Consider the following 22788-nt stretch of genomic DNA (forward strand, 5'->3'; position numbering starts at 1 on the left):
AAGATAGGGAAAGACAGGTAGAAACAGACGGGTAAAAGCGTGTGCAAAGAGGAAAAAGATTGGGATATGCAGATGGAAAGAGATTTGGAAAGACAGGGAGAAAGAGACAGAGCAACAGAGGGGTGGCCATTTGGTGTGGAAGGATGGAATGAGAAGGGACAGAGAGGGAGAAATAGACGGTAGGAGGGAGGCAGTTGAGGAAAAGAGATTGAAAAAGGGGGATGAGGTGGGGGAATTTGAATGGGCGTCTGTATGCATGCATGGATGTATGCAGGGAGTGGGTGGGGGATACACGTCTGTGAGTATGTGTGTGCGTTAAAACATTTTTGAGATAATGATATTGATGAAATTTGGTAAATTGATTTGTTAAATATGTTCTTTTTAAATTCATATCATTGTTTTTTTGTTGTTTTTTTCTTCTCAAATTAGATTTTCTTTGTGTTGCTCAGTTGATATTTTTTCAAATGGTTGCGAAAATGTCAGTACAACAAAAATGTTAATCTGACAATAAATGGTTTCAGTCAATGCGCGTGTGTTTGTGCACGTGTGTGTCTGCGTGCGGGAGAGTGCAAGGTAGAGAAGATAGGGAAAGACAGGTAGAAACAGACAGGTAAAAGCGTGAGCAAAGAGGAAAAAGATTGGGATATGCAGATGGAAAGAGATTTGGAAAGACAGGGAGAAAGAGACAGAGCAACAGAGGGGTGGCCATTTGGTGTGGAAGGATGGAATGAGAAGGGACAGAGAGGGAGAAATAGACGGTAGGAGGGAGGCAGTTAAGGAAAAGAGATTGAAAAAGACAGAGACGAAGACATGGGGAAAGAGATAGATGAGAGGGAAAACGGGCGGAGAAAGAGAGGGAGAAAGATATTCGGACAGGAATGGAGGAAGAAGGAAAGGGAGAGAGAAAAGAAGGGGGGGGGGGGGGGGGCGAATTGCTAATTGCGCGAGCGCGTGTTGTGTTTGTGTATGGGTGTGTGTGTGGGAGGGGTGCGCGCGCGCGCACGCGTCTATTGGTGCGTGTATACAGTAGTGGTAGACTTCATATTAGCGTCTTTCCACTTTGAGTGATATGAGACAATAGAAAGACGGAAAGTAGCATTATTACAGACACATTGTTTACATAAGTGAGTCGTCAAAAATGGGGATGGGAACAATCAGAATGTTGGGGGGGGGGGGGGGGGGGATGAACACAAGGAAAATGGAAGGAAAAGGTAAAACAAACATCAAACAACTACAACAAGTGCTCTTTGGGTGTGGTTGTGTGTGTGTGAGAGAGAGAGAGAGGGGGGGGGGGAGAGAGAGAGAGAAAATGGAAGGAAAAAGTAACATGAAACAGCTATAACAAGTGCTCTGTGTGTGTGTTCATGTTTCTTTTCAAGAAAACCCGTGCCAACCGAACCCATGTCGGAACGGTCGTACGTGCAAAGTCGTATGGAAAGCGTTCTCGTGTCCGAACGGTAACTGCAAAGTATGGAAACCGAAACCGAAGTGTGTTTGCCTTCCCGGCTACAGTGGGAGCAACTTTGGAACCTGTGAGCTTTTGCCACTTTGCTATCTTGTATTGTTGTGTTGTATTGTACTGTGTTGCATTGTTCTGTGTTGTATTGTACTGTACTGTGTTGTATTGTACTGTGTTGTATTGTACCGTACTGTGTTGCATTGTGTTGTGTTGTACTGTGTTGTGTTGTATTGTATTTTACTGTGTTGTATTGTACTGTGTTGTGTTGTGCTGTGTAGTATTGTACTGTGTTGTATTCTATTGTACTGTGCTGTATTCTATTGTACTGTGTTGTATTGTGTCGCATTGTACTGTGTCGTGTTGCATTGTATTGTGTTGTACTGTGTTCTGTTGTGTTATGTTATTGTATTATGTTGTGTTATACGTATTGTACTGTGTTGTATTGCATTGTATTTATTGTACTGTGTTCCATTGTGTTGTATTGTGTTGTACTGTGTTCCATTGTGTTGTGTTGTATTGTTGGTTTGTGTTGCTTTTTCTCATAACATATTTATCCGTGTGAGATTCAGGCAGCTGTCACCAGGGAGATCGCATCTCTGCAGTTCAGTACCTCCTGTATTTTTCTTCGTGTGTCTGTGTGCGTGCGTGTGATTGTGTCTGTTTTCGTTTTCCATATGAATGTGTGAATGACTCCATTTTTGTAAAGCGCATAGACTTTGCCATTTGGCTGAAGATAGGCGCTGTATAATTATGAATAAATAAGTAATCATTCCATGGGAAGAAAGAAAGGAAGAAAGCAGTGAAATATGAAAGTGGGAAGGTACGGAAAGAAAGAAATAAGAAAAGGACAAAGAAAGGAAAAAAAGACAGAAAAAAATCAAAAACGAAATGGGGGAAGCAAGAGAAAAAGAAATACAGAAGAGTTAAAGACTGAATGAGTCGAAGGAAGAAATGGATGAATCAACGGAAGAAAGAAAGATAAAAAGATTCTATGTATTAGTGTGCTTGTGTACAGAAGCTTAGTGAGGTCAGCCCTGTTCCCCAAAATTTTCTCTTAGCCAGGTCTAAGTTCAACCAGGTCCATGTTCCCCTAGGTCTATGTTCCCCTAGGTCTATGTTCCCTTAGGTCTGTGTTCCCTCAAATTTAGCTTTTCTCGCTCCTTGTTCCCCCATGTCTGGTACCGCTGCTGACCACTGTATCTTATGTAATACTACTATGTTTTCACCGGTATTAACCACTGGCCACTACTGACCACTGCTAACCACTGACCAACGATGATCATTGACCACCACTGACTACTTACCATCTCTGGCCACTACTGACTGCTGACCATCGACCTCTGCTGACCACAGATAACCACTGATCACTGCTGACCACTGGTTACTACTGTTAACCACTGACCACTGATGAGCACTGACCAGTGACAGCTGCAGACCAATCAAGACTGCTGACCATAGACATCCGCTGGCCACTGCTGACCACTCACCACTGCTAACCACTACTGACCACAGACCACTATTTCGTTCATTTATTTATTCTTCATTTTGAGACTGATAACGCAAGCTTTCGTTTCAGAATCACATGCACGTGTTTGTCACTGGAGGGACATTCAGAGAGAGAGAAACGAAACGAAACGAAATTTATTCAGTTTAGGTCAAGGCCCCTCCTGAAGGGGGATACAAAGATATGAAACTGATAATAACATCATGCACTGTTAATATATATATGTGTGTACACATATACACACGTACGTATATGTGCATATAAACACGCATCCACACACATATATATACCCATACGCATAATTTCCACACATATGAATACCATACATAACATAATTACAAAATACAATATACTGACACATCTCATCCCTAAAAAAAAATAATAATAATATGATAAATGAGCAATAGTGGTTCCGCATTTCCTAACTAAGAGTATGATCTCACCTCTTAAAGTAAATACACAAATTCTTCAGTGTGGTTATGTTGTGAGTTGTCATCAGTAAAGTCAAACGAAACACACTTAGGTTTGAGTGGAATTTCACAGGGATATACTCATGACGCAGATCATTAAGAGCAGGGCAGAAAAACATAATATGTATTTCATCATCTGTTGCATTTCCACATAATGGGCACCTCGATATATTATTAGACACTGTATCATATTGGTAGCGATGTACTGCTGTATCTGATATTCCAAATATGAACTTCGTCATATAATTCTTTACATGTCTGTCAGTATCTGAAGAAGGATAGGTTGCACCTTTATTTTAAGTCTTAACCATTCTGTACCACACAAATCTATCACTTTCTTGAATATGTTCATTCTATTGTTACCATCTATTATCTACAAGTCTTTGACGGAATTCAACTGAAAATAATTTGACATTTTCCACGCCTTGATTTAGCCACACAAACCCAAATCCATTCTGAAACAGTACCTTACGAATATCTTGACACCCATGTATTTTTACCACGCGAATCTAAATTCAACATCTTATATGTTTTAAGCGGTACTGAATCGGATTTTGTTCATGCGTAATATTTTTAACCAGTATCTCATACATTGGACACATGCATCAATGGAAATTGGAAAACGACCTGTCTCTCCAAACACTAAATCATTGGGAGTTCATATATGGACACCTAAAAAATTCTTTAAAGCATATAAGTGTACCTTTTCAGCATGTACCATAGCATCAGTAAGCCCTACAATTCAGCTCCGTACAAAGCAATGGGCTGCACTTGGGCATCAAAAATCTTCAAAAGTACTTCAAGAGAGTTATTGTTAAGCATCAGTCGCTTAAGTATGTACAACAACGCATTTTTCGCTCTACTTGCAAGATCAGTTCAAGTTGCTACAAAACTAAGACGAGTGGAAAAGTAGATACCTAGATACTTGTAACAGTTAACAGTTGTCATTTTCTCGCCATCAGGGAACCAGTTTTCTCTTGCCGCTAAAAACCCACCTTTTCTAATTACGACAATATTACTTTTTTCCATATTAATCTTAAGTTGAAGCCTAACTGCAGCAGTACATAGATTATTCAACTGAGTCTGGAGTCCAACAGGAGTTTCTGATAACAGGGCAATATCGCCTGCTAATAATAATATGAATAGTTCAGTAATGTCTGGCGATAATGTTATACCATGTCTTCCATTTTCAATTATTTCTGTTGCTAATTCGTTTATGAATAGTGAAAAGAGAACTGGGTTGCGCGCATCTCCTTGTTTTACACCTCTTGTACATATGATGTAATCAGCAAAATCTCCATCACATCTAACCCTAGCTTTCACATTATTGTACATACTCTTGACGCATCGATACATTTTACCTTTAATTCCTTTCCTTTGAAATATAGGCCATAATAGATTTCTTGAAACTGAATCAAATGCTTTTTCAAAATCGATGAAGGCTACGTACAATTTACGATTCAAAGAGTTACAATATTTCCCGAATTTTTGACAAACTCTCCAATTATACCATCTGGACATCTGCTTTTCTGGCCTATAACCTATTTATCGCTAATGACACCTCACGCTTAAATATTGGGCGATCAAAATATTCCATATCATTCTCTGAATTGATGAGATCTTCATATTCATAAACATCTCTGTCAATAATATCTTTAAAATGTGTGTACACGTTGTCAGCAGGCATACTGATGTTTGTGTGATTCTTTCCCTTTGTTATCATATGCATGTGTTTCCAAAATTCCTGCTGATCATTAGCTGAACTAAGTTACTTAATACAATACATCTGTGTGTCTTTTCTTTTCTCTTTAAAAGGTTCTTGTATTCTCTACGAGCAATACAGTAGGCACTTATGTCTACCATGTTCGATGTCATACGACATATGTTTAGAAAAGACCTTAGTTTTTGCATGTTGGCACTCCTTATCAAACCAGTCATTCTGCTTTTGCATATAGTCAATCCTAATTCGTTTATTCATGCAAATAACTTCTTCTTTTTTTTTTAAAAAACAGTTATTGAATATATATATATAGAGAGAGAGAGGGGGGGAGGTCATGGTGCACAACATACATTACAGGATTACTGAATAGAGCTAGCTCGCACGAAAATGAAAATCAGGAAAGAAGAAAAGAACGAGCCAGTAGGGCCAAAACTACATAAGACAGTCATCCAGGAGAACGATAAAAAAAACAAAACAAAAACAAGAAAGGCAAAAGAAACCTGGACTGAAGAGCAATGCCAAGATATTGAAGAAACCTCAAGAGGAGCAGTATTGAAATCAATGAACGGGAAGTCAGCAGAACTGGACAACATCCCAGAACTAATCCAAGCGGGCGGAGAAGCCATGATCAGTGCCTTACTAACAACCTGCAACAAGATCTGGCATGTTGGGGAATAACCCACACCATGGACACAATCACTGGTCATCACCTTCCCCTCGAAGGGAAACTTACCATTGTGCAACTACTGCACGATCATCCTAATCTCACATCCGTGCAAAGTCACGCTGAAGATTGTGCTGAACAGACTGCCACAAACAGATGGTATCATTGCCATGCAGCAGGAAGGCTTCAGAGCAGGCAGCAGTGCAACAGAACAGATCTTCAATCTCAGGATACTGTGCGAGAAGTACCTCAGTACGAGCAAGACCTCTACCACATCTTCATGGACTTCAAGAAGGCGTTTGACAGGGTATGCCATGCTGTCTTATTGTCGGTTATGAGACTGTACAACATCACTGCCAACCTGATCAGAGCCTTACAGCACCGCTACAAGGCAACCAACTTCAACTCTAATGGCAGCATAGAGACTGCTTCAGAACGACAGTCAGCGTCAGGCAAGGTTGTCTGCTGTTACCTACTTCATTTAATATCTTCCTTGATTGAACTATGACCGATGCATTTGATAAAATACAAACGAAAAGTCGGCATTGGAGGCAGAACAATCAATGACTTGCATTTCACTGACCACATCGACGGCTTAGCAGGGATAGGAGTTATCAAGACTGATGGAGTGCCTGGACAAGACTTCTGCAGCCTGCCACATGGAGATCGCTGTGGAAAACGTTAAGCTGATGACCAATAACATCGACAGTGTCAGCACTGACATCTGAGTGAAAGACGAGAAACTGGAAACAGTCCACACCTTGGAGAAAAAAATAACGGACAAGGATCAGAGCCAGAAATATTGCCCAGGACTGCACAGTCAACAACAGCACCGACAAAACTGAAGACCATTTGGAGTGACGGAAACATCACACACAGATCAAAGATCAGACTGATGCACTCCTTTGTTTAAACAATTCCTCTCCTCCTGTGGAAAGCCCCTTGGCAGCATCTCCATCTTCACTGACTCCATGTCCACACTCCAGGCCCTTGACTCCCCTGATCCTGGTCCACTGATCCAGTCCCTTAAGGCCTCCCTCACAACCCTTACCCAAACAGCCCCAACGACCCTCCAGTGGGTGCCTGCACATGTAGGCCTCCCAGGCAACGAGCGTGCAGACCACCTCGCTAAGGAAGGAAGCCAGCTCACACAGCCAACCATTCCTGCCACATATGAGGAAGCAAAAACTCTCCTCCGCAGCAGATTCCGAAGAGGCTGGGTCACCCTGAACGGAGGCTACCAGGCATACCAAGATCCCATCAGGACACTGGAGAAAAGACACCAGACTACCATCTACCGCCTTCGCACAGGACACTGCGGCCTCCGAGCACACCTGAAGAGGATTGGAGTGGCAGCCACATCCCTATGTGATTGCGGCCAAGCTGACCAGACCCCATCCCATATTCTCCAAGACTGCCCCCTGTATGAGAAGATGCGGCAGCAGTCCTGGCCTGGGGGTGCTGACCTCAACACCAAGCTCTGGGGGACGGCAGTCGATCTTCACCGGACGTCCGAGTTTGTGGCATCCCTCGGACTTCGACCCTGACTGCGTAGCTGTCGAACGCAAAGAAGAAGAAGAAGAGTCTAAACATTTCTGTATGCCTAGTCATGGACTTTGACAACTGACATGAAGAAGAACACACAGGCCACAGAGACGAGATGCTGAAGAAGAAAAAACCACGAGTTAGGCGATCCCGTGAAGACGATGTAACCACACTGAAGAGACGCTAACTGAAGCGATAGTAGTGTTGGTAGTGCAACTGCTACCACTGCTACCACTTCTTCTCTTCTCTCTGTTCCTCCTCCTCTTTCTCCCCCTTCTTCTCCTGCATCTTCTTCTCTTCCTTATAACTGCTCTACATAAGTATCAACAAATAATTTTAAAGAAAAACATGAAAAGCCCAATAGATTATATAGAAAAAGCGCTTTCTTTATTTGAAATGCAATGTTTTTTCCCAATTCATTGATAAGATCTACACATTCAAAGCGACGATAGAAGTAATTTATTTTCTCTGATTTTGTGTGTGTGTTTTTTTTGTTTGTTGAGCTGATGATATAGATGGGTGTGGTGTGGTGTGGAGCGTGTGTATGTGTGTGTGTGTGTGTTAATCTGCATGTGTATGTGTGTGTTAATCTGCGTGTGTGTGTGTGTGTGTGTGTCTAAATGTGTTTGTCTGTGCGTGCAAGTGTGTGTGTATTTGTATGTGAGTGTGACGTGCGCGCATGTCCATGTGCAAATGTGTTTGTATGTATGCGCATCTGTTTGTGCACATTTGTGTCTGCGTGCATGTGCGAGTGCATGGTTTTGTTTCTGGGTTGTTTTTTTTCCCAGATATCTGCGATTCCAACCCATGCCAAAACAACGGCACTTGTCATCCCAGCGGAGACACATACTCGTGTCAATGCCCGTCTGGATTCACCGGCAAAGACTGTGGTGATGGTTAGTAATGGTAGCAGTAATAGTAGTAGCAGTTGTTTTTTGTCTACCCCAGCATCTGCACCGTTTCAGTGGTTTTACTCCTGCACCATATACACCCATACACAGCCACTGTAGCAGTAGTATTGGTTGGGTGTAGAGGCAGCAGCTGTCGTATCAGTAGAAGCAGCAGCAGCAACAGCGCAAAAGTCAGTGGTGATAATAGTGGTAGCAGCAGCAGTAGAAGTAGTAGCAGCAGCAGCAGTAATAGTGGCGGTGGCAGAGAAAAATACGGGAGGCACTGAACTGTGGACATGCAGTCTCCCCGGGGAGAATTTCACACAGATATATCTGGTGTTAGAAAAAGCAACACAAACCAACAATACAACACAGCACAACACAACACAACACAAGATAGCAAAGTGGGAATCGCTCACAAGTTTGGTAGTTGGTACAATTGAAGCCAGCGGGACAACTGCACTGATACATTTTCGTGTTCCATGTTATGAATGTGCAGATGACTCCGTTTTTGTAAAGCACATACATTTTGGCATTTGAACGAAGATAGGAGCTTTATTAGTATGAATAATAAGTAATTATTCCATGGAGAGAAAAAAAGGAAAGAAAAAGAAAGCAATGAAACTGAGGAAGTGAGGAAAGAAAGAAGTAAGAAATAAAGGGAATTTAAGCAAGAGAAGACAGAAAAAAGAAGAGTCAAAAACGAATTGAGGGGAAGAAAGAGGGGTTAAAAACTAAATGAGTCGAAGGAAGAAATGAATGAATCAATGAAAGAAAGATAAAAAAAAAACCCAAAGAATGTGCATGTTTGTGTGTTTGTGTACAGAAGCTGATGATATAGATGTGTGTGGTATGGTGTGGAGTGGATTGTGTGTTTATGTATGTGTGTGTGTGTCCATGTGCGTGTTTGTGTGTGTGTGTGCCTGAATGTGTGTTTGTCTGCATGTGTATGTGTGTGCGTGTGTATATATGTCTGTTAATGTGTTTGTGCGCGCGCGCCCACGTCCCCGCGCGCGTGTGTATTTGTATGGGTGTGTAAGCGCGCATGTCCGTGTGGAAATGTATTTGCAAGAATGCGCGTGTGTTTGTGCACGTATGTGTCTGCGTGCGTGTGCGAGTGCATGGTTTTGTTTCCAAAACAACGGCAGTTGATCCCAGCGGAGACACATGCTCATGTCATTGCCCTCCTGGGTTCACGGGCAGAAACAGAATATGCTGAGGAGTAGTAGTAGTATTAGTAGTTGCTGTTGCTGCTGCTGCTGCTGCCCCATCATATGCACTGTATCAGTAGTATTACTCCTACACGATATACACCCATACACAGCGACTGTCGCAGTCCCAACGTCGGCAGTCCACAGGGAACTATCGACGTTAGGTCGCCGGGAGGCCACACACCGCTGGAGACCCTGCAATGCTGCTGAGCCACTTGAGTGGTGTTCAGTAGTGCCTGTTCTGACCTTGACAGGACTCATCCGAAGCACGGAAGTGGAGGGAAACTGAAACTGAGGTCACCATTGGAGCAGGGACTTCTTTTCTTTTTTGTATTTTGCTTTGTTTTGTTTGATACAGACACTAGTAGTCTAAGTCAGGAACAACACACAAAAAGAAGCATCTGCGGAGTGGATGATACTCGACTTTTTGGTCCATAGCACACTCAACGCCGGGTAGGAGCCGGCCGCAGGCCGAAAAACCCCATCTCCGCTGGGATTCGAACCCGCGTTTTCCCAGCCGTCAGTCCGTGACACTAACCATTTTGCCACGGCTGGTGTTCTTCTTCTTGTATCAGCAGCAGCAACAGCGGTAGTGGTGGTCGTCGTCATGCTGCTACTACTACTACTGCTACTGCTACTGCTTCTGATCTTTCTCCTCCTCTCCCTCCTCCTCCCCCTTCTTCTTTTTCTTCTTCTCCTCCTCCTTCCCCTTCTTCTTCCCCTTCTCCTCCTCCTCCCCCTTCTTCTTCCCCTTCTTCTCCTCCTCCTCCTCCTCCCCCCCTTCTTCTTCTTCCCCTTCTTCTTCTCCTCCTCCTCCTCCTCCCTCTCCTCCTCCTCCTCCCCCTTCTTCTTCTTCCCCTCGTCCTCTCCACGTCTTCATTACTGCGCTTTGTAACTGGCAACAATAATTCGAAAGAAAATGTCTGTAACAAAAATATTTAAAATAATTTTCAAAAACCGCTTTCTTCATTTAAAATACTTTAGTACAGAGTGTCATTTTGTTTCCAAATCCATTGATAAGATCATCTCGTTCAGAGCGACGACGGAAGTCATTTAATTTCTCTGAAAAATCGGTTTATTGATCTGTTCACAAAGATGTGTGCGTGAGCCTGTGTGTGTGTGTGTTTGTGTGTGCATGTGCTTGTCTGTCTGTATATAAGTCTGTCTGTCTGAATGAGTGTGTGTGCACATGCGTGTGCATATTTGCGTGTGTGCGTGTGTGTATATATATCTGTGAATGTGTCTGTGTACGTGGATGCGTTCTTATGTGTGTGCGTGCGTGTATGTGTGTTTTTGAATTTGCACGTCTGTGTGTGAATGTGTATGTATGCGCGGTGTGTTGTGTGTGTGTTTGCGTGTATGTGAATTTCAAGCGCGCATGTGAATGTGTTTGTGTGTATGCGCATGTGTTTATGCACGTGTGTGTCCGCCGAGAGCGTGTCCATCTGTGTTTCTACATAATTTGCTTCTTTTTTTTCCAGCCATCTGCAATCCCAACCCATGCCAAAACAACGGCACTTGTCTCCCCAGAGGACACACATACTGGTGCCGCTGCCCTCACGGATTCACCGGCAGAAACTGTGAATACCGTGAGTTGTTACTGTGAGCAGCAGCAACAGCAGCCGCAGCAGCAATAGTAGTAGTGGTAGTAGTAGTAGCAGCAGCAGTAGTAGTGGTAGTAGTAGCTGCAGCAGCAGTAGTGGTCGCTTTTTTTTTCAGCAGAAGCAGTATTAGTAGTATATTTTCAGTAGTAGGAGCAGCAGTAGCAGCATTGTTTTGTTGTTTGGGTTTTTTTGTAGCAGTAGCAGCAGCTGTAGTAGTAGCAGCAGCAGTAGTAGTGGTAGCTTTTTTTTCAGCAGTATCAGTATTAGTGGCATTTTTTTCAGTAGCAGGAGCAACAATAGCAGCACTGGTTTTTTGTAGCAGTAGCTGTAGTAGTAGCAGCAGCAGTTGTAGCAGCATCAAAAGCAGTAGTAGCGGCAGAAGTAGTAGTTGTCGTTGTATTTTTGTGGAAGAATCGTTATTATTGTCTTTTTTTTCTCTTCCTCCTCCTCCTTCATCATCATTATTTCCATCTTATTGATGATGACATCTATTTGTGTCTGTGTTTGTGTGTATTCTCTCTCCCTCTCTCTGTTTCTTTCTGTCACTGTGTCTGTCTGTCTCTGTTTCTCTCTGTCTCTATCTGTATCTGTCTCTGTCTGTCTCTTTGTTCTTTATTTGATTCAACATCTTTTCACTTTGAGTGATATCAGACGTGTCATGTGTGTGTGTGTGTGAGAGAGAGAGAGAGAGAGATATGGTGTTGGTGAGTGGTGGTTAAAGGGGGATATACAGAAAAATGATTAACTAGAACAATGGAATCAACCATTTGTAATATCTGGGTAACAGTAATCAACAACATAAACACCAATAATAATAGAAAAATCAATATCGGAAGATCGCATCATAGAAACACTCCCATTGGACTATGTAACAGGGATTCAGCAATTTGGGATTCAGCAATTTCAGTCAACAGTACATGGTTGGACATTATTCCTTTTATGTTTTGTTCTGAAAATGTTCTAACTTTACATGACTTTGAAAGTAACCTGACAACCAACTGACACAGAAACAAAATACGATTACTGTGATCTGTTTACCACATACACTATGCTGAACTTTGTCTTGAAAGCGTTCAGTCTTATTCGAGACACAAGAGAGGTTACCAGTCTATGATAGTACGATGGAGAATCCACCATTTTGTATTGTGTAATTTCAGTTGTAAACCCGTTTTCCTCTGGGTATGAAATCCTGTTGTCAGCACTAGCTTGACATCTGCTCCATATTGAAGACTCGAGAAGTCTGCAACATTCTGAAACTGATTGTTGGATATCCATTTCAGAATCATTCTCTATTCTTTGTGCACCCTTTCTTGCTGCTTTGTCTGCCATTTTCATTTCCTTTTATACCAAGATGAGAGGGTAGCCAGCAAAATTATGTGGTTGTGCCTTTGGCTGATAGAATGTGCAATAAATGATATATTTCAAAAATAAGATCTGGTCGAGTTTTTATATCAAACGATTCTAATGCATGTAAGACTGATTTTGAGAAAACCAATAAAACTTCTCTGAATATAGTCACTGGGAGATTTATCAGACATTCCAACGCAAACATTATAGCCATTAGTTCAGCTGTAAATATAGATGGCTTACTTCCAAGATGAAATGACCTTTCAATTTTAAGTGCACTTTGTCTCTCTGGCTCTGTCTCACTCTGTCTGTCTCACACTCTCTCTCTCTCTTTCTTCCTAGTGATACACTGGCAGAAACTGTGAATACAGTGAATTGTAGTAGTAAAAGCAACATCAGTAGTAGTAGTAGTTGTAGCAGTAGTGAGTGCGGCGGTCGAACGGTTAAAACACTTGATTCTCCCTAGAGTTTCCTGATTTTGATCCCTTGTCGAACCTGGGGCCGTATTCAAAACAAAACTCATTCTGCCTTCAGGCAAGTTACCTTTGACATGGTAGGGACCCGCGGGTACAGTTTGACGTGAAGGTAAAGTTATCTTATTATTCAAGACACGCGCGGTGCGCTCATGCAGCTAACCCGTCGTCTGTAATTAAAACTCTCGGGGATTCCAGGTTTCCCTTCTGCACATGCTCTTTTACTTTGCACTGCACCATAGTGTGACAATTTTTTTTAAATTCAAAGGTTCAGTGACAGTGCATTGATGAGAGTCAGCAACTTGTAGAATCTGGGGGCCACTGAATTTCGACGATATGCAAATTTCGGGCATTCCATCATTTATCGCCTGCAAGTGCACTCACTTCGCAGCTACGTACGTAATTCAGATAGAATATCATGACGTCTGCCAGTCTCAATACAATTTTGACTGCCAAGGGAACAAAGGATAAGATCAAACTATTGGGCCGTATTCAAGACACGGGCTCTCCACAAAACGCCTGTTTTCCCTTAACAAAACCACCGCAGCTGAAAATCACCATATTTACCTCTGTTTCGTGGGCTGTCACCTTTGGCAGATTGGGTAAATTGCCTTTGGGTTTGTGGACCCGCGGAATGATGAGTGCCCAATAGCAGCTGTCGGGTCTGCCCAGGTAGGCAGCCACGAGCTTCCTGTCCGGGAACTGTGAGCGTCGATATGCATTGTTATCATTATTATCGATATTATTATTATTATTATCATCGTTATTATTATTATAACTTCATTCACTTATTTGTTTATGTTCCTGTATTGACAGTTGCGTGTAAGGCAGATGACTGCTCCTGTGACCAGGACTGCCACAAAGAGGACGACAAAGCAGTGTGCAGTGAGTGGACTGTGTTGCATTTCATTGTCAACAGGCATTGAACTCACCATAGAATAGAATGGGACAGAACAGAACAGAAGAGATGATGACAGGGCTGTGTTTGTTACCAAGTGTGCTGCGGTCACAAGGGATGTTGAAGGATGTTGGGGGTGGGGGGTTAGTATAATTATGAAAAATACAAACATGAACTGCACATGCAAACACAAATACAACGGGACCTTAGATACTTATGTATGATATTAACTCTTGTACATGCGCATGTTCACACTCACGCACAGGCATGCCCACACACAACAAAATGTCCACATGTGCGTGTGCGCACTCCCCTCCCCACCCCCCACCACCCCACATCCCTGGATATACAAGCACAAATACAATGGAACCTTAGATATTTATGCACAATATAAACGCCTGTACGTGCGCACGATCGCACAACAAAATGTCCACACGTGCGCACACACATACACACACACACACACACACACACTCTATCTATCTGTATATCTATCAGTATCTGTACATATCTATCTGTTTGTCTGTATATATCTATACATATATGTGTATATATGTGTGTGTGTGTAGCCCCGTGGTGTGAGTCAGTGGGGGCACAGAAACACCCCTGTCCCAACAGCACTAACGAGCATGTCAACATCACCTGTGCCAACCACTGCGGACCCAACAATACAAAGGGCTTCTTCGCCTGTGGTGAGTGAAGTTCCATCAATGTCATCATCATCATCATCATCATGACCATTATCATTATTAGAATCCTCATTACAGTCATCTATTTTATCTGTCTATCTACCTACCTATGATAATCATAATTATCTTCATCATCACTATTCATCTAATTGTTGTCTGTATTTCTGTCTTTCTGTCATAATCATCATCATCATAAAACACCATTTAGATCATCTTCATTGTCAATGTCCTCGTCGCCGTGATCACAATCAACATCATCAGTATTAACATCACCATCATCATCATCCCAATCATCATCATCATCCCAATCATCGTCATCATCAGTATTAACATCATCATCATCACAATCATTGTCATCGTCAGTATTAACATCACCATCACCATCATCATCATCATCATCACATTCGTCGTCATCATCAGTATTAACATCATCATCATCGTCAGTATTAACATCATCATCACCATCACCATCATCATCACATTCATCGTCATCATCAGTATTAACATCACCATCGTCATCGTCATCATCAACATCACCAACATCATCATCATCGCCGTCATGGTGATTGTTGCAGAGCACCATATTGACGGCTGCCATCCGGGTATAATCACGAGCCCCAACTACCCCAGTGACTACAGCCCCAACACGTGGATGTTCTTCATCATCACCGTGGCCCCAGGGAGCACAGTCAGACTCAGATTCTGGGACTTCATTGTGGAAAATAGCACAGGCTGCATCTACGACGTCGTTCTCATCGTCAACGGGTATTTTAATCCCAACGTCACAAGCAACTTCATTGATAAGTAAGTACTCAAGATTTTGATTTTCTTTAGCTCCTTTCTGAGGGCTGAGATCCCAAGCATGTACACCCTCCCGGAGCAAAGACACATACGATGGTTCGGACACACTGTGCGAATGGATGCTACGCTACAAAGATGTCTGCAAGAGACCTGAAGACCCCAGGCATCAGCCCAGACACGTGGGAAGCTGTAGCCTCTGAACGATCATCCAGGAGGCAGACAGTGCAGAAAGGCCACTCTAAGTTTGCAGAGACGTCCAAGTCAGAGGGGAAACAGCAAAGAAGAGACGCCCAGAGTCTGACAAGACAGACCAGCATCAGACTTGGTCTGCGCAAAGTGTTGAAGAGAATGCTTGTCTCGAACAGGTCTGTCAGGCCGCAACCGACAGCGCCAGAAACATCACCCAGAGGATGGTCATCTGAGACTGACAGATGCCATCCACTTTGATATCATGAAATTGTGCATGGCCACTTAGCGTGGCATGAAGATTCACAGGACCAAAAAGGGTTGTACGAAGAATCTGACGAATGCTTAGCAGCACATTGCACCAGCAGATAAGACATTGGAAAACTAAGGCCAGGATTCAAACCACAGTGCCAAGGACATCCACGCTGATGATTCAGATGAATCATTTGTACAAGATCTCGAAGCCAAACGCCAGAAACTAAACTTGCCACCTGCAAGTGCAAAAACGGAATGGGAAGAGTTGGACCAGAAAATAGTTCGAAAACTTGATGTGGTGATAGGAAAGAGTACCTTGGAACACAAGTTAGCCACCTACGGAGATAACGTGTATGCAACCTGTTGGGAAACCTATGGAGTGAAAGAACCAAAGAAAGAACACCTCCTCAAAAACCCAGGCGACAACGAGAAATGGACAACATCCGAAATGCAAAAAGAAAGCTCAAGAAAACGATGAAGACAGTTTAGAATTTGAGAAGCAGGGCCTACAGAAACTTTGGAAAGCACAGTGCCCTCAGTAAAGCAGAATCAGCAAGGAGGAAAAGGAGCAAAAAGAAGACGACACAAGACAACTTTCTAGACCCCTTTCCATTCGCCAGGAAACTGTTCAAGGAGCCCAAACCAGAGACACACACAGTGGACAAAGAAAAACTTGAACAGCACCTCAGGAAAACATATTCTGATCCGCAAAGCAAGAAACCACTAGATCTCAAGGGTTTGGTTCATCTCAGGAAACCAGAGAAGAAGTTCAGCGATAAACCACCAACCCTTAAGGTAGTACAGAAAATGTTCAAGAAAGCCAGGGCCAAACGGAATACCATACCTGCTGTGCAAGAAATGTCCTAAAGTCCTTGAGTGGCTCCACAGAGTGATAAGACCAGCATAGAGGAACCTAAAGATCAGCGACCAGTGGATGATAGCTGATGGCGTGTACATCCCGAAAGAGCAGAATTCAAGTACCATCAGCCAGTTCAGACCAATATCTCTCCTGAATGTTGAAGGAAAAATCTTCTTCTCTGTTGTGACTGCAAGACTGACAAAATGCCTCACAGAAAATGAGTATGTGGATGTGTCAGTCCAGAAAGGTGGCATCCCAGGAGTTCCTGGCTGTGTAGAACATGCCACAATGATTTGGGATGCAATTCAAAGAGCAAAGGCAGAGAAAAAGAACCTTGACATTGTATGGCTGGATCTGGCAAATGTGTACAGGTCAGTTCCTCATGAGATGATCCAACTGGCTCTTGAGATGCACCATGTACCACCGAACATAAGGGAAATGCTGAAGTACTTCCATGGCTTCTCAGTGCGGTTCACCACCAAGGAATACACGACAGATTGGATCAATCTGGAAGTGGGCATAGCCATGGGCTGTGCAATTTCTCCAGTCCTGTTCGTGCTGGCAATGGAAGTGATCTTGAAGGCCTCAGTGAAGGGAACAGATCAAGCCGACCTCGGTAACGGACACCAGATACCTCCTTTGAATGCCTTCATTGATGACACAACAGTCCTTTCAACAAAAGAGGATGACACCCGTGAAATATTGAAGTGGCTGAACGAGCTAGTTGCCTCAGCCAGGATGTACTTTAAAAAAAAAGAAATCACAGAGCCTCTCACTGCATAAAGGAAAGGTAGCTGAAACGGTCACATTCACTGTAGCCAACCAATCCATTCCAACGGTGTCAGATGAACCAACCAGTCAAGAGCCTTGGAAGATGGTGTGATGAGTCCCTGAAAGACACAAAAAGAGGAAAGGAAACCAAGCAGACAGCAGAAGAAGGTCTGCATATCATAGACCAATGTGGCCTTCCTGGCAAATACAAAGTGTGGTGCCTACAGTCCATGTTGATATCAAAGCTCCTGTGGCCTCTCCTGATATATGATATCAGCTGTAGCACAGTCGAGTCAGTTGAGGCAAAAATCAAGTACACACGCAAATGGCTTAGTGACCCACCTGGTCTCACCGACGTGGCATTCTACTGTAGCCAAGCAAAGCTGAGGCTTACCTCTGAAGTCCCTTGTCAAAGAACACAAGGTAGGGAAGGCAACATTTCTCGGCATGCTTGGTGACAGCATTGTGAGATCCAACCAACCCAAGCTGAAGACTGGAAGAAAATGGAAAGTCAGGGAGGCAGTCAGTGCAGCGAAAGAAAGCCTTAAGACGAAGGAAATAATAGGACACACCCAATCCAACAGACAGGGCCTGGGATCGACAAAGATGGAATGGTGGTCCAAGGCAAGGGGGAAAGCAAAAAGAGACATGATCATACAGGAGATCAAGAAGGAAGAGGAGGATAAAAGAGTCCAGAAGGCAGCCTAGCAAGGCCAGCAGGGGTAGTGGACAACATGGGAAAATGCACTCCAAAGGAGCCTCAGCTGGAGCGACTTGTGGAACATGGCCCCTCTGAGGATCAGCTTCAACCTAACATCTGTGTAGGACCTCCTTCCCTCACATACAAACTTGGTGAAATGGGGGAAAGTAAATGACCCTGTGTGCCCACTCTGCCATGGCAAACAAACAGTGGAACATGTCCTCAGCTCATGCAAAGTGGCCCTGAGGCAAGGACGGTACACTTGGAGGCACAACCAAGTACTAAAAGAAATTGCACACGTAGTGAGCACTGTCCAAGGAGCACCAACCCTGCTAGAAGTTCCAGTAGAGTTCCGCTCAGCAGAAGGCAGTAAAGTCTGGCCAGGAACAGCATCCAAAGTTTCCAAAGCATGGAAACGTGGGCTGCTTGATGGTGCCGCAGATTGGGAATGTACAGTTGACCTACCAGAGGGGAAGAAACACCCGGAAATCATTAGCAAGAGCGGCATGACACCTGACATAGTACTCCACTCCAAGGCAATGAAACAAGTGATACTGATTGAGTTCACTGTGCCATACGAAAGCAGAATGGTGGAGGCCCACATCTACAAGACCGACAAGTATGCTAGTCTAGCCAGCAGCCTGAGAGAATCTGGCTTCCAAGCCAAAGTCCTCGCCATAGAGATTGGTGCAAGAGGGTCTGTGGGCGCATCATGAAACAGCTGTCGATTTCTGGCAGAGAGAGGACATGGGCTCTCAAGGCAATGGCAGAAGCAGCAGAAAAAAGTTCCAGTTGGATCTGGTCGAGGAGGAATGAAAGTAAACTTCATAAGGATTAAATTTCTCTTCTCAAACTAGGCGTACGATGGCTTAGTGGTTGAAGCGTCTGCCAGAAAAGGTAACTCAGTCCTGAAGTGGCGACCACCCTGGAGGCGCGAGTTAGTTCACTATGTATGGCATTCACCCGATGTTATTTTGTCTTTGATATTCTGTTTCCGTAAATATTGTATTTCACAGAATGATAAAAAAAGATGAATTTCATCTTCTAAACCATTTCAGTTAGCACACAATCTTTGGTGGTTTGTTTTTTTCAGGTGTATTTTTTCTACGTCCCAATTCGGCCAGAAACAGACAGCTGTTCTGGTCATTTTTGACTCACTTGTGTAAACAAAGTGAGTCTATATTATAATCCGGTGTTCGGTTGTCTCTGTGTGTCTGTGTGTCCGTGGTAAACTTTAACATTGCCATTTTCTCTGGAAATACTTTGTCCGTCAATAACAAATTTGGTTCAAAAATAGCAGGAAAAAAAATCTTCACAGTCATACCAATAATGGGTTGTAAGTCTCCCGATTTGAGCCGTGTTTCCCGTATCATCAACGGTTTATTTCGTGGAGGCTGTTTCCGGGATTCCGAAAACAGCAGAAAATGCGGCGTGACCTCGTTTTTCTTGTTCGCAATTAAATGGAAAGAAATTTAAATTCTGGACAGAACACATACAGTGATACAGACTACATCATCGACGTATTTACTGCATATGAATATTTTTAAGTGGATACTCAGTTAACTAGAATAAACGTAAAAGAGAAATTGAATCGACCGTGTTGTACTTTCCCGGCGAGTTTAACTAACCGTGTCATTCATAAAACGGCTAAATGTTGCAGTGTGATTGCAGCGATGGCAACGTCTCCTTTATCCAGGACTTTCAGGAATTCTTAAATGCCTGAGATACACCAAAATAACATGATTCAAACAGCATTATCACTTCGAGTTCCACAGTTATCGCCCATAAAAAAAGCATGCTAATGTATCAGTTTTTTCAAAGTGATTGTTAGATCCCTACTAGTGCAGTGACGAAGACAGTCTCTTCCCACATGAACACAAGGGGTTGGAATCTGTGCCCAGGCTTTTTTTTTCTTTTTTACTCGAAGCTTTATTATAAAAAATACAGAACACATTTTAACAATTGGATCTTTTTTCTTTATATATATATATATATATATATATTATAAGTGTATCACAAGTGAGTCTTGAAGGCCTTGTCTCTCTTGTTTATTCAAAATTACCATTGGATGATTTCTTGAATATTTGCGCTCGTGGTAAAGAAACGAGAGAGAGATAGAGAGAGTGTGTGTTTGTGTGCTGGTTTAGGTGTGCGACCTGAATTAACCAGAATTATGTATGCACATGATAAATTATTATGAATTATTTATCTACGAATCACTGGCAGACTCTGTGGACACTTACCAAATCTCAAACCACAAAACTCAACGGGAAACGTGCTGACTGTCAAGTTCAAGACGGATTTCACCGAGCAGAGGAAAGGCTTTAAAGCTTCATACCATCAAGGTGTGTGTGTGTGTGTGTGCGCGTGTTTGTGTGTGTGTGTGTGTGTGGACAAAATGTAGGCGAAGAGCTCCATAAACTGTACGTTTGCAGTTTGTTAGAAAATATTGACCTCTTTTAACACTCCATCAGAGAACAGACATACTTTTGAAACAACAGTGCACAATTGACCTGTATCGCTACGGAATGTAGTATTGTTTTGTATTGTATTTCATAGTACTGCACTGCATTGTGTAGTATCATATTATATCTTATTACGATTTTCACAGATTATTTCTCTGTGTTAAATTCGAGCTACTCAGCTCGGGGACAGTGCAAAAAAAAAAGGTACGGCCTGTTTATTTTACTATCAAAGTAGTTTTTCTCTACAGTATTTTTTCCAGGGACAACTTTCTTGTCATGGGTTCTTTTACGCGCGCTGAGTGCATACTGGACGTGGGTGCTCAATTTATCTTCTCATCCGAATGACTAGCATTCAGACCACCACTCAAGGTCTAGTGGAGGGGGTGGCAAAAAAATCCCAATCTGTGTGTGAGAATCGAACCCGTGGACACTTGCTTCCCAGTCAGGCGCAATACCACTGGGCCACCGGTTCACAAGGCGTAATGGCTCCTAGCGCTCTTGGCTCGTGGCTTTAATGACACTTACTGCTAATGCTACCTTCTGTCTGGAATCCTCATCATATGTATCTCAGTCACTTACCAACGCTTCCTCCTTCAAAACAAACTTAAAAACCCATCGATTCAGACAGGCATTTATATGCTTAATTGGCGAAGAGTAAAAAATTTGTTAGTATCCATGTCCTCAGTGGTGTTGATAATTTTGTAAGTCTGTATCAGATCTCCCCAAATCTTTAGTCCCTTCAGAGAGCACAAATTAAGACACTTTAATCTTTCTCCATATGTCATATTCTGGCATTCCTTCAACATTTTTGTAGCTCTCCTTTGAACATTGGGAATAGCTATTGATTTTTTTTTATTTTTTTTTTTTACCCAGACTTTCTTGGGTCGACCACCATTTTATTATGTATATAAATTACACAATCAACTAAACAACATGGAAATAATCAAACAAATACCCAGCATTCCATAACTATGTCAAAGTAATCAATAGCATTTATGGAATAAATACAACTTTTTGTTTTACTGATTTTGGCCTTGTTGAAAATTTTTTTTTAAGACAGTAATATGGAAGGAAGTCGTACAAATCATACAATTATGTGTACAAAACTTAGAATCAATCTTCTTTCTTTTTTTCTTTTCTTCTCTCTACCTTTCTCTTCTTTTTTTTCAGGGTTTAAAAAAAAAATTTAACATCTTCGATTACATGAAAAGTACAACATAACACACACACACAAAGAGAAAAAAAAGGACTACATATCAGGCATACATCATTCAGAATTATCTTTGTGTTTTTCTTCAGATGGACATTTTTCAGTTCATTCAATGTTTGATGGCTGTTTACCAATGTTTGCTGTATGTTGTTCATGTGCACTCTCTCTTGCATTTACATTGTGTGTGTGTGGGCATGCGCGCGCGAATGCATTTGTTCAGGGCTCACAATGAAAACAGGGAAACATTTTTGTCTAATATGTAAACTTTTTTTTTGAAAAACAATACGAAGTGACTGTAACATCTTTGTTTTTTGCACAATATTAATAGACATTTTATCTATCAGCAAGATATGGTTAATAATTGTTAATTATTCTTCAGGCAACAGATCATTTTGAATTCCAAATAAAACAAATGTGACACTGAATTTCATAGCAACGCCAAATTAACAATGAAGAAAATGTTTAATATGTTCAAGTAAGTCAATTTCATCAGTACAATGATCACATTTGTTGGTATCTGCTATTTTCATTTTCTGAAGAATTATGTTTGTGGGATAAATGCTGTGGTTGATTTTCCATTGTAGTTCATGCAGTCTAACTTCCTTTGTCGCTTCTCTTGACAAAACCCATACATTATCATTAAATACAAAATCTAATTTTCTCTTCCAAAATTCAGCAGCATGTGTAGTTAATGTTCTGTCTGTAGTATGATTTGACAACATTTTCTTAATTTCTTTCAGTTTTGCGTGGTAAGTGCTTGCATCACATGGAATGGTTTGGACAGGTTCGTGGACAGGTGCATGTTGCTGTATCCATTTCAACCATGTTTTTTGTATTGCATTATATAAAGCATAATACTCGAACCTAGTTCTTGCCTTTTTTGTATCCAATAACCTGCTGATTTCTTCTAATGTAAGTATTTTGTTTTCATGTATTTTGATATCTCTTATTTTCTCATTACCCTTTTTTACCCATTGTCGAAAGTAAAGTGGTTTACCTTTATACTTTATTCATTCATTGTGGAATAACATTTGGTTTGTAAAATTTTCGTAATTTACATCTTCCAT

The 22788-nt window shown here is 42.2% G+C and overlaps 1 protein-coding gene across 1 annotated transcript in view; it reads left to right on the top strand.

Moving 5' to 3' along the window:
- LOC143276565 (uncharacterized) overlaps positions 1-22788 on the top strand; it is a 51077-nt gene that overhangs the window by 11903 nt on the left and 16386 nt on the right. Inside the window, exons 5-11 of the mRNA XM_076581153.1 lie at positions 1380-1532; positions 8151-8258; positions 10945-11052; positions 13704-13772; positions 14355-14477; positions 15050-15278; positions 20273-20391. Coding sequence (XP_076437268.1) covers positions 1380-1532; positions 8151-8258; positions 10945-11052; positions 13704-13772; positions 14355-14477; positions 15050-15278; positions 20273-20391 — 909 coding nt within the window. The remainder of the gene's footprint in view (positions 1-1379; positions 1533-8150; positions 8259-10944; positions 11053-13703; positions 13773-14354; positions 14478-15049; positions 15279-20272; positions 20392-22788) is intronic.

Source organism: Babylonia areolata, chromosome 32 (assembly GCF_041734735.1).
Source record: "Babylonia areolata isolate BAREFJ2019XMU chromosome 32, ASM4173473v1, whole genome shotgun sequence".
Taxonomy (NCBI): domain Eukaryota; kingdom Metazoa; phylum Mollusca; class Gastropoda; order Neogastropoda; family Buccinidae; genus Babylonia; species Babylonia areolata.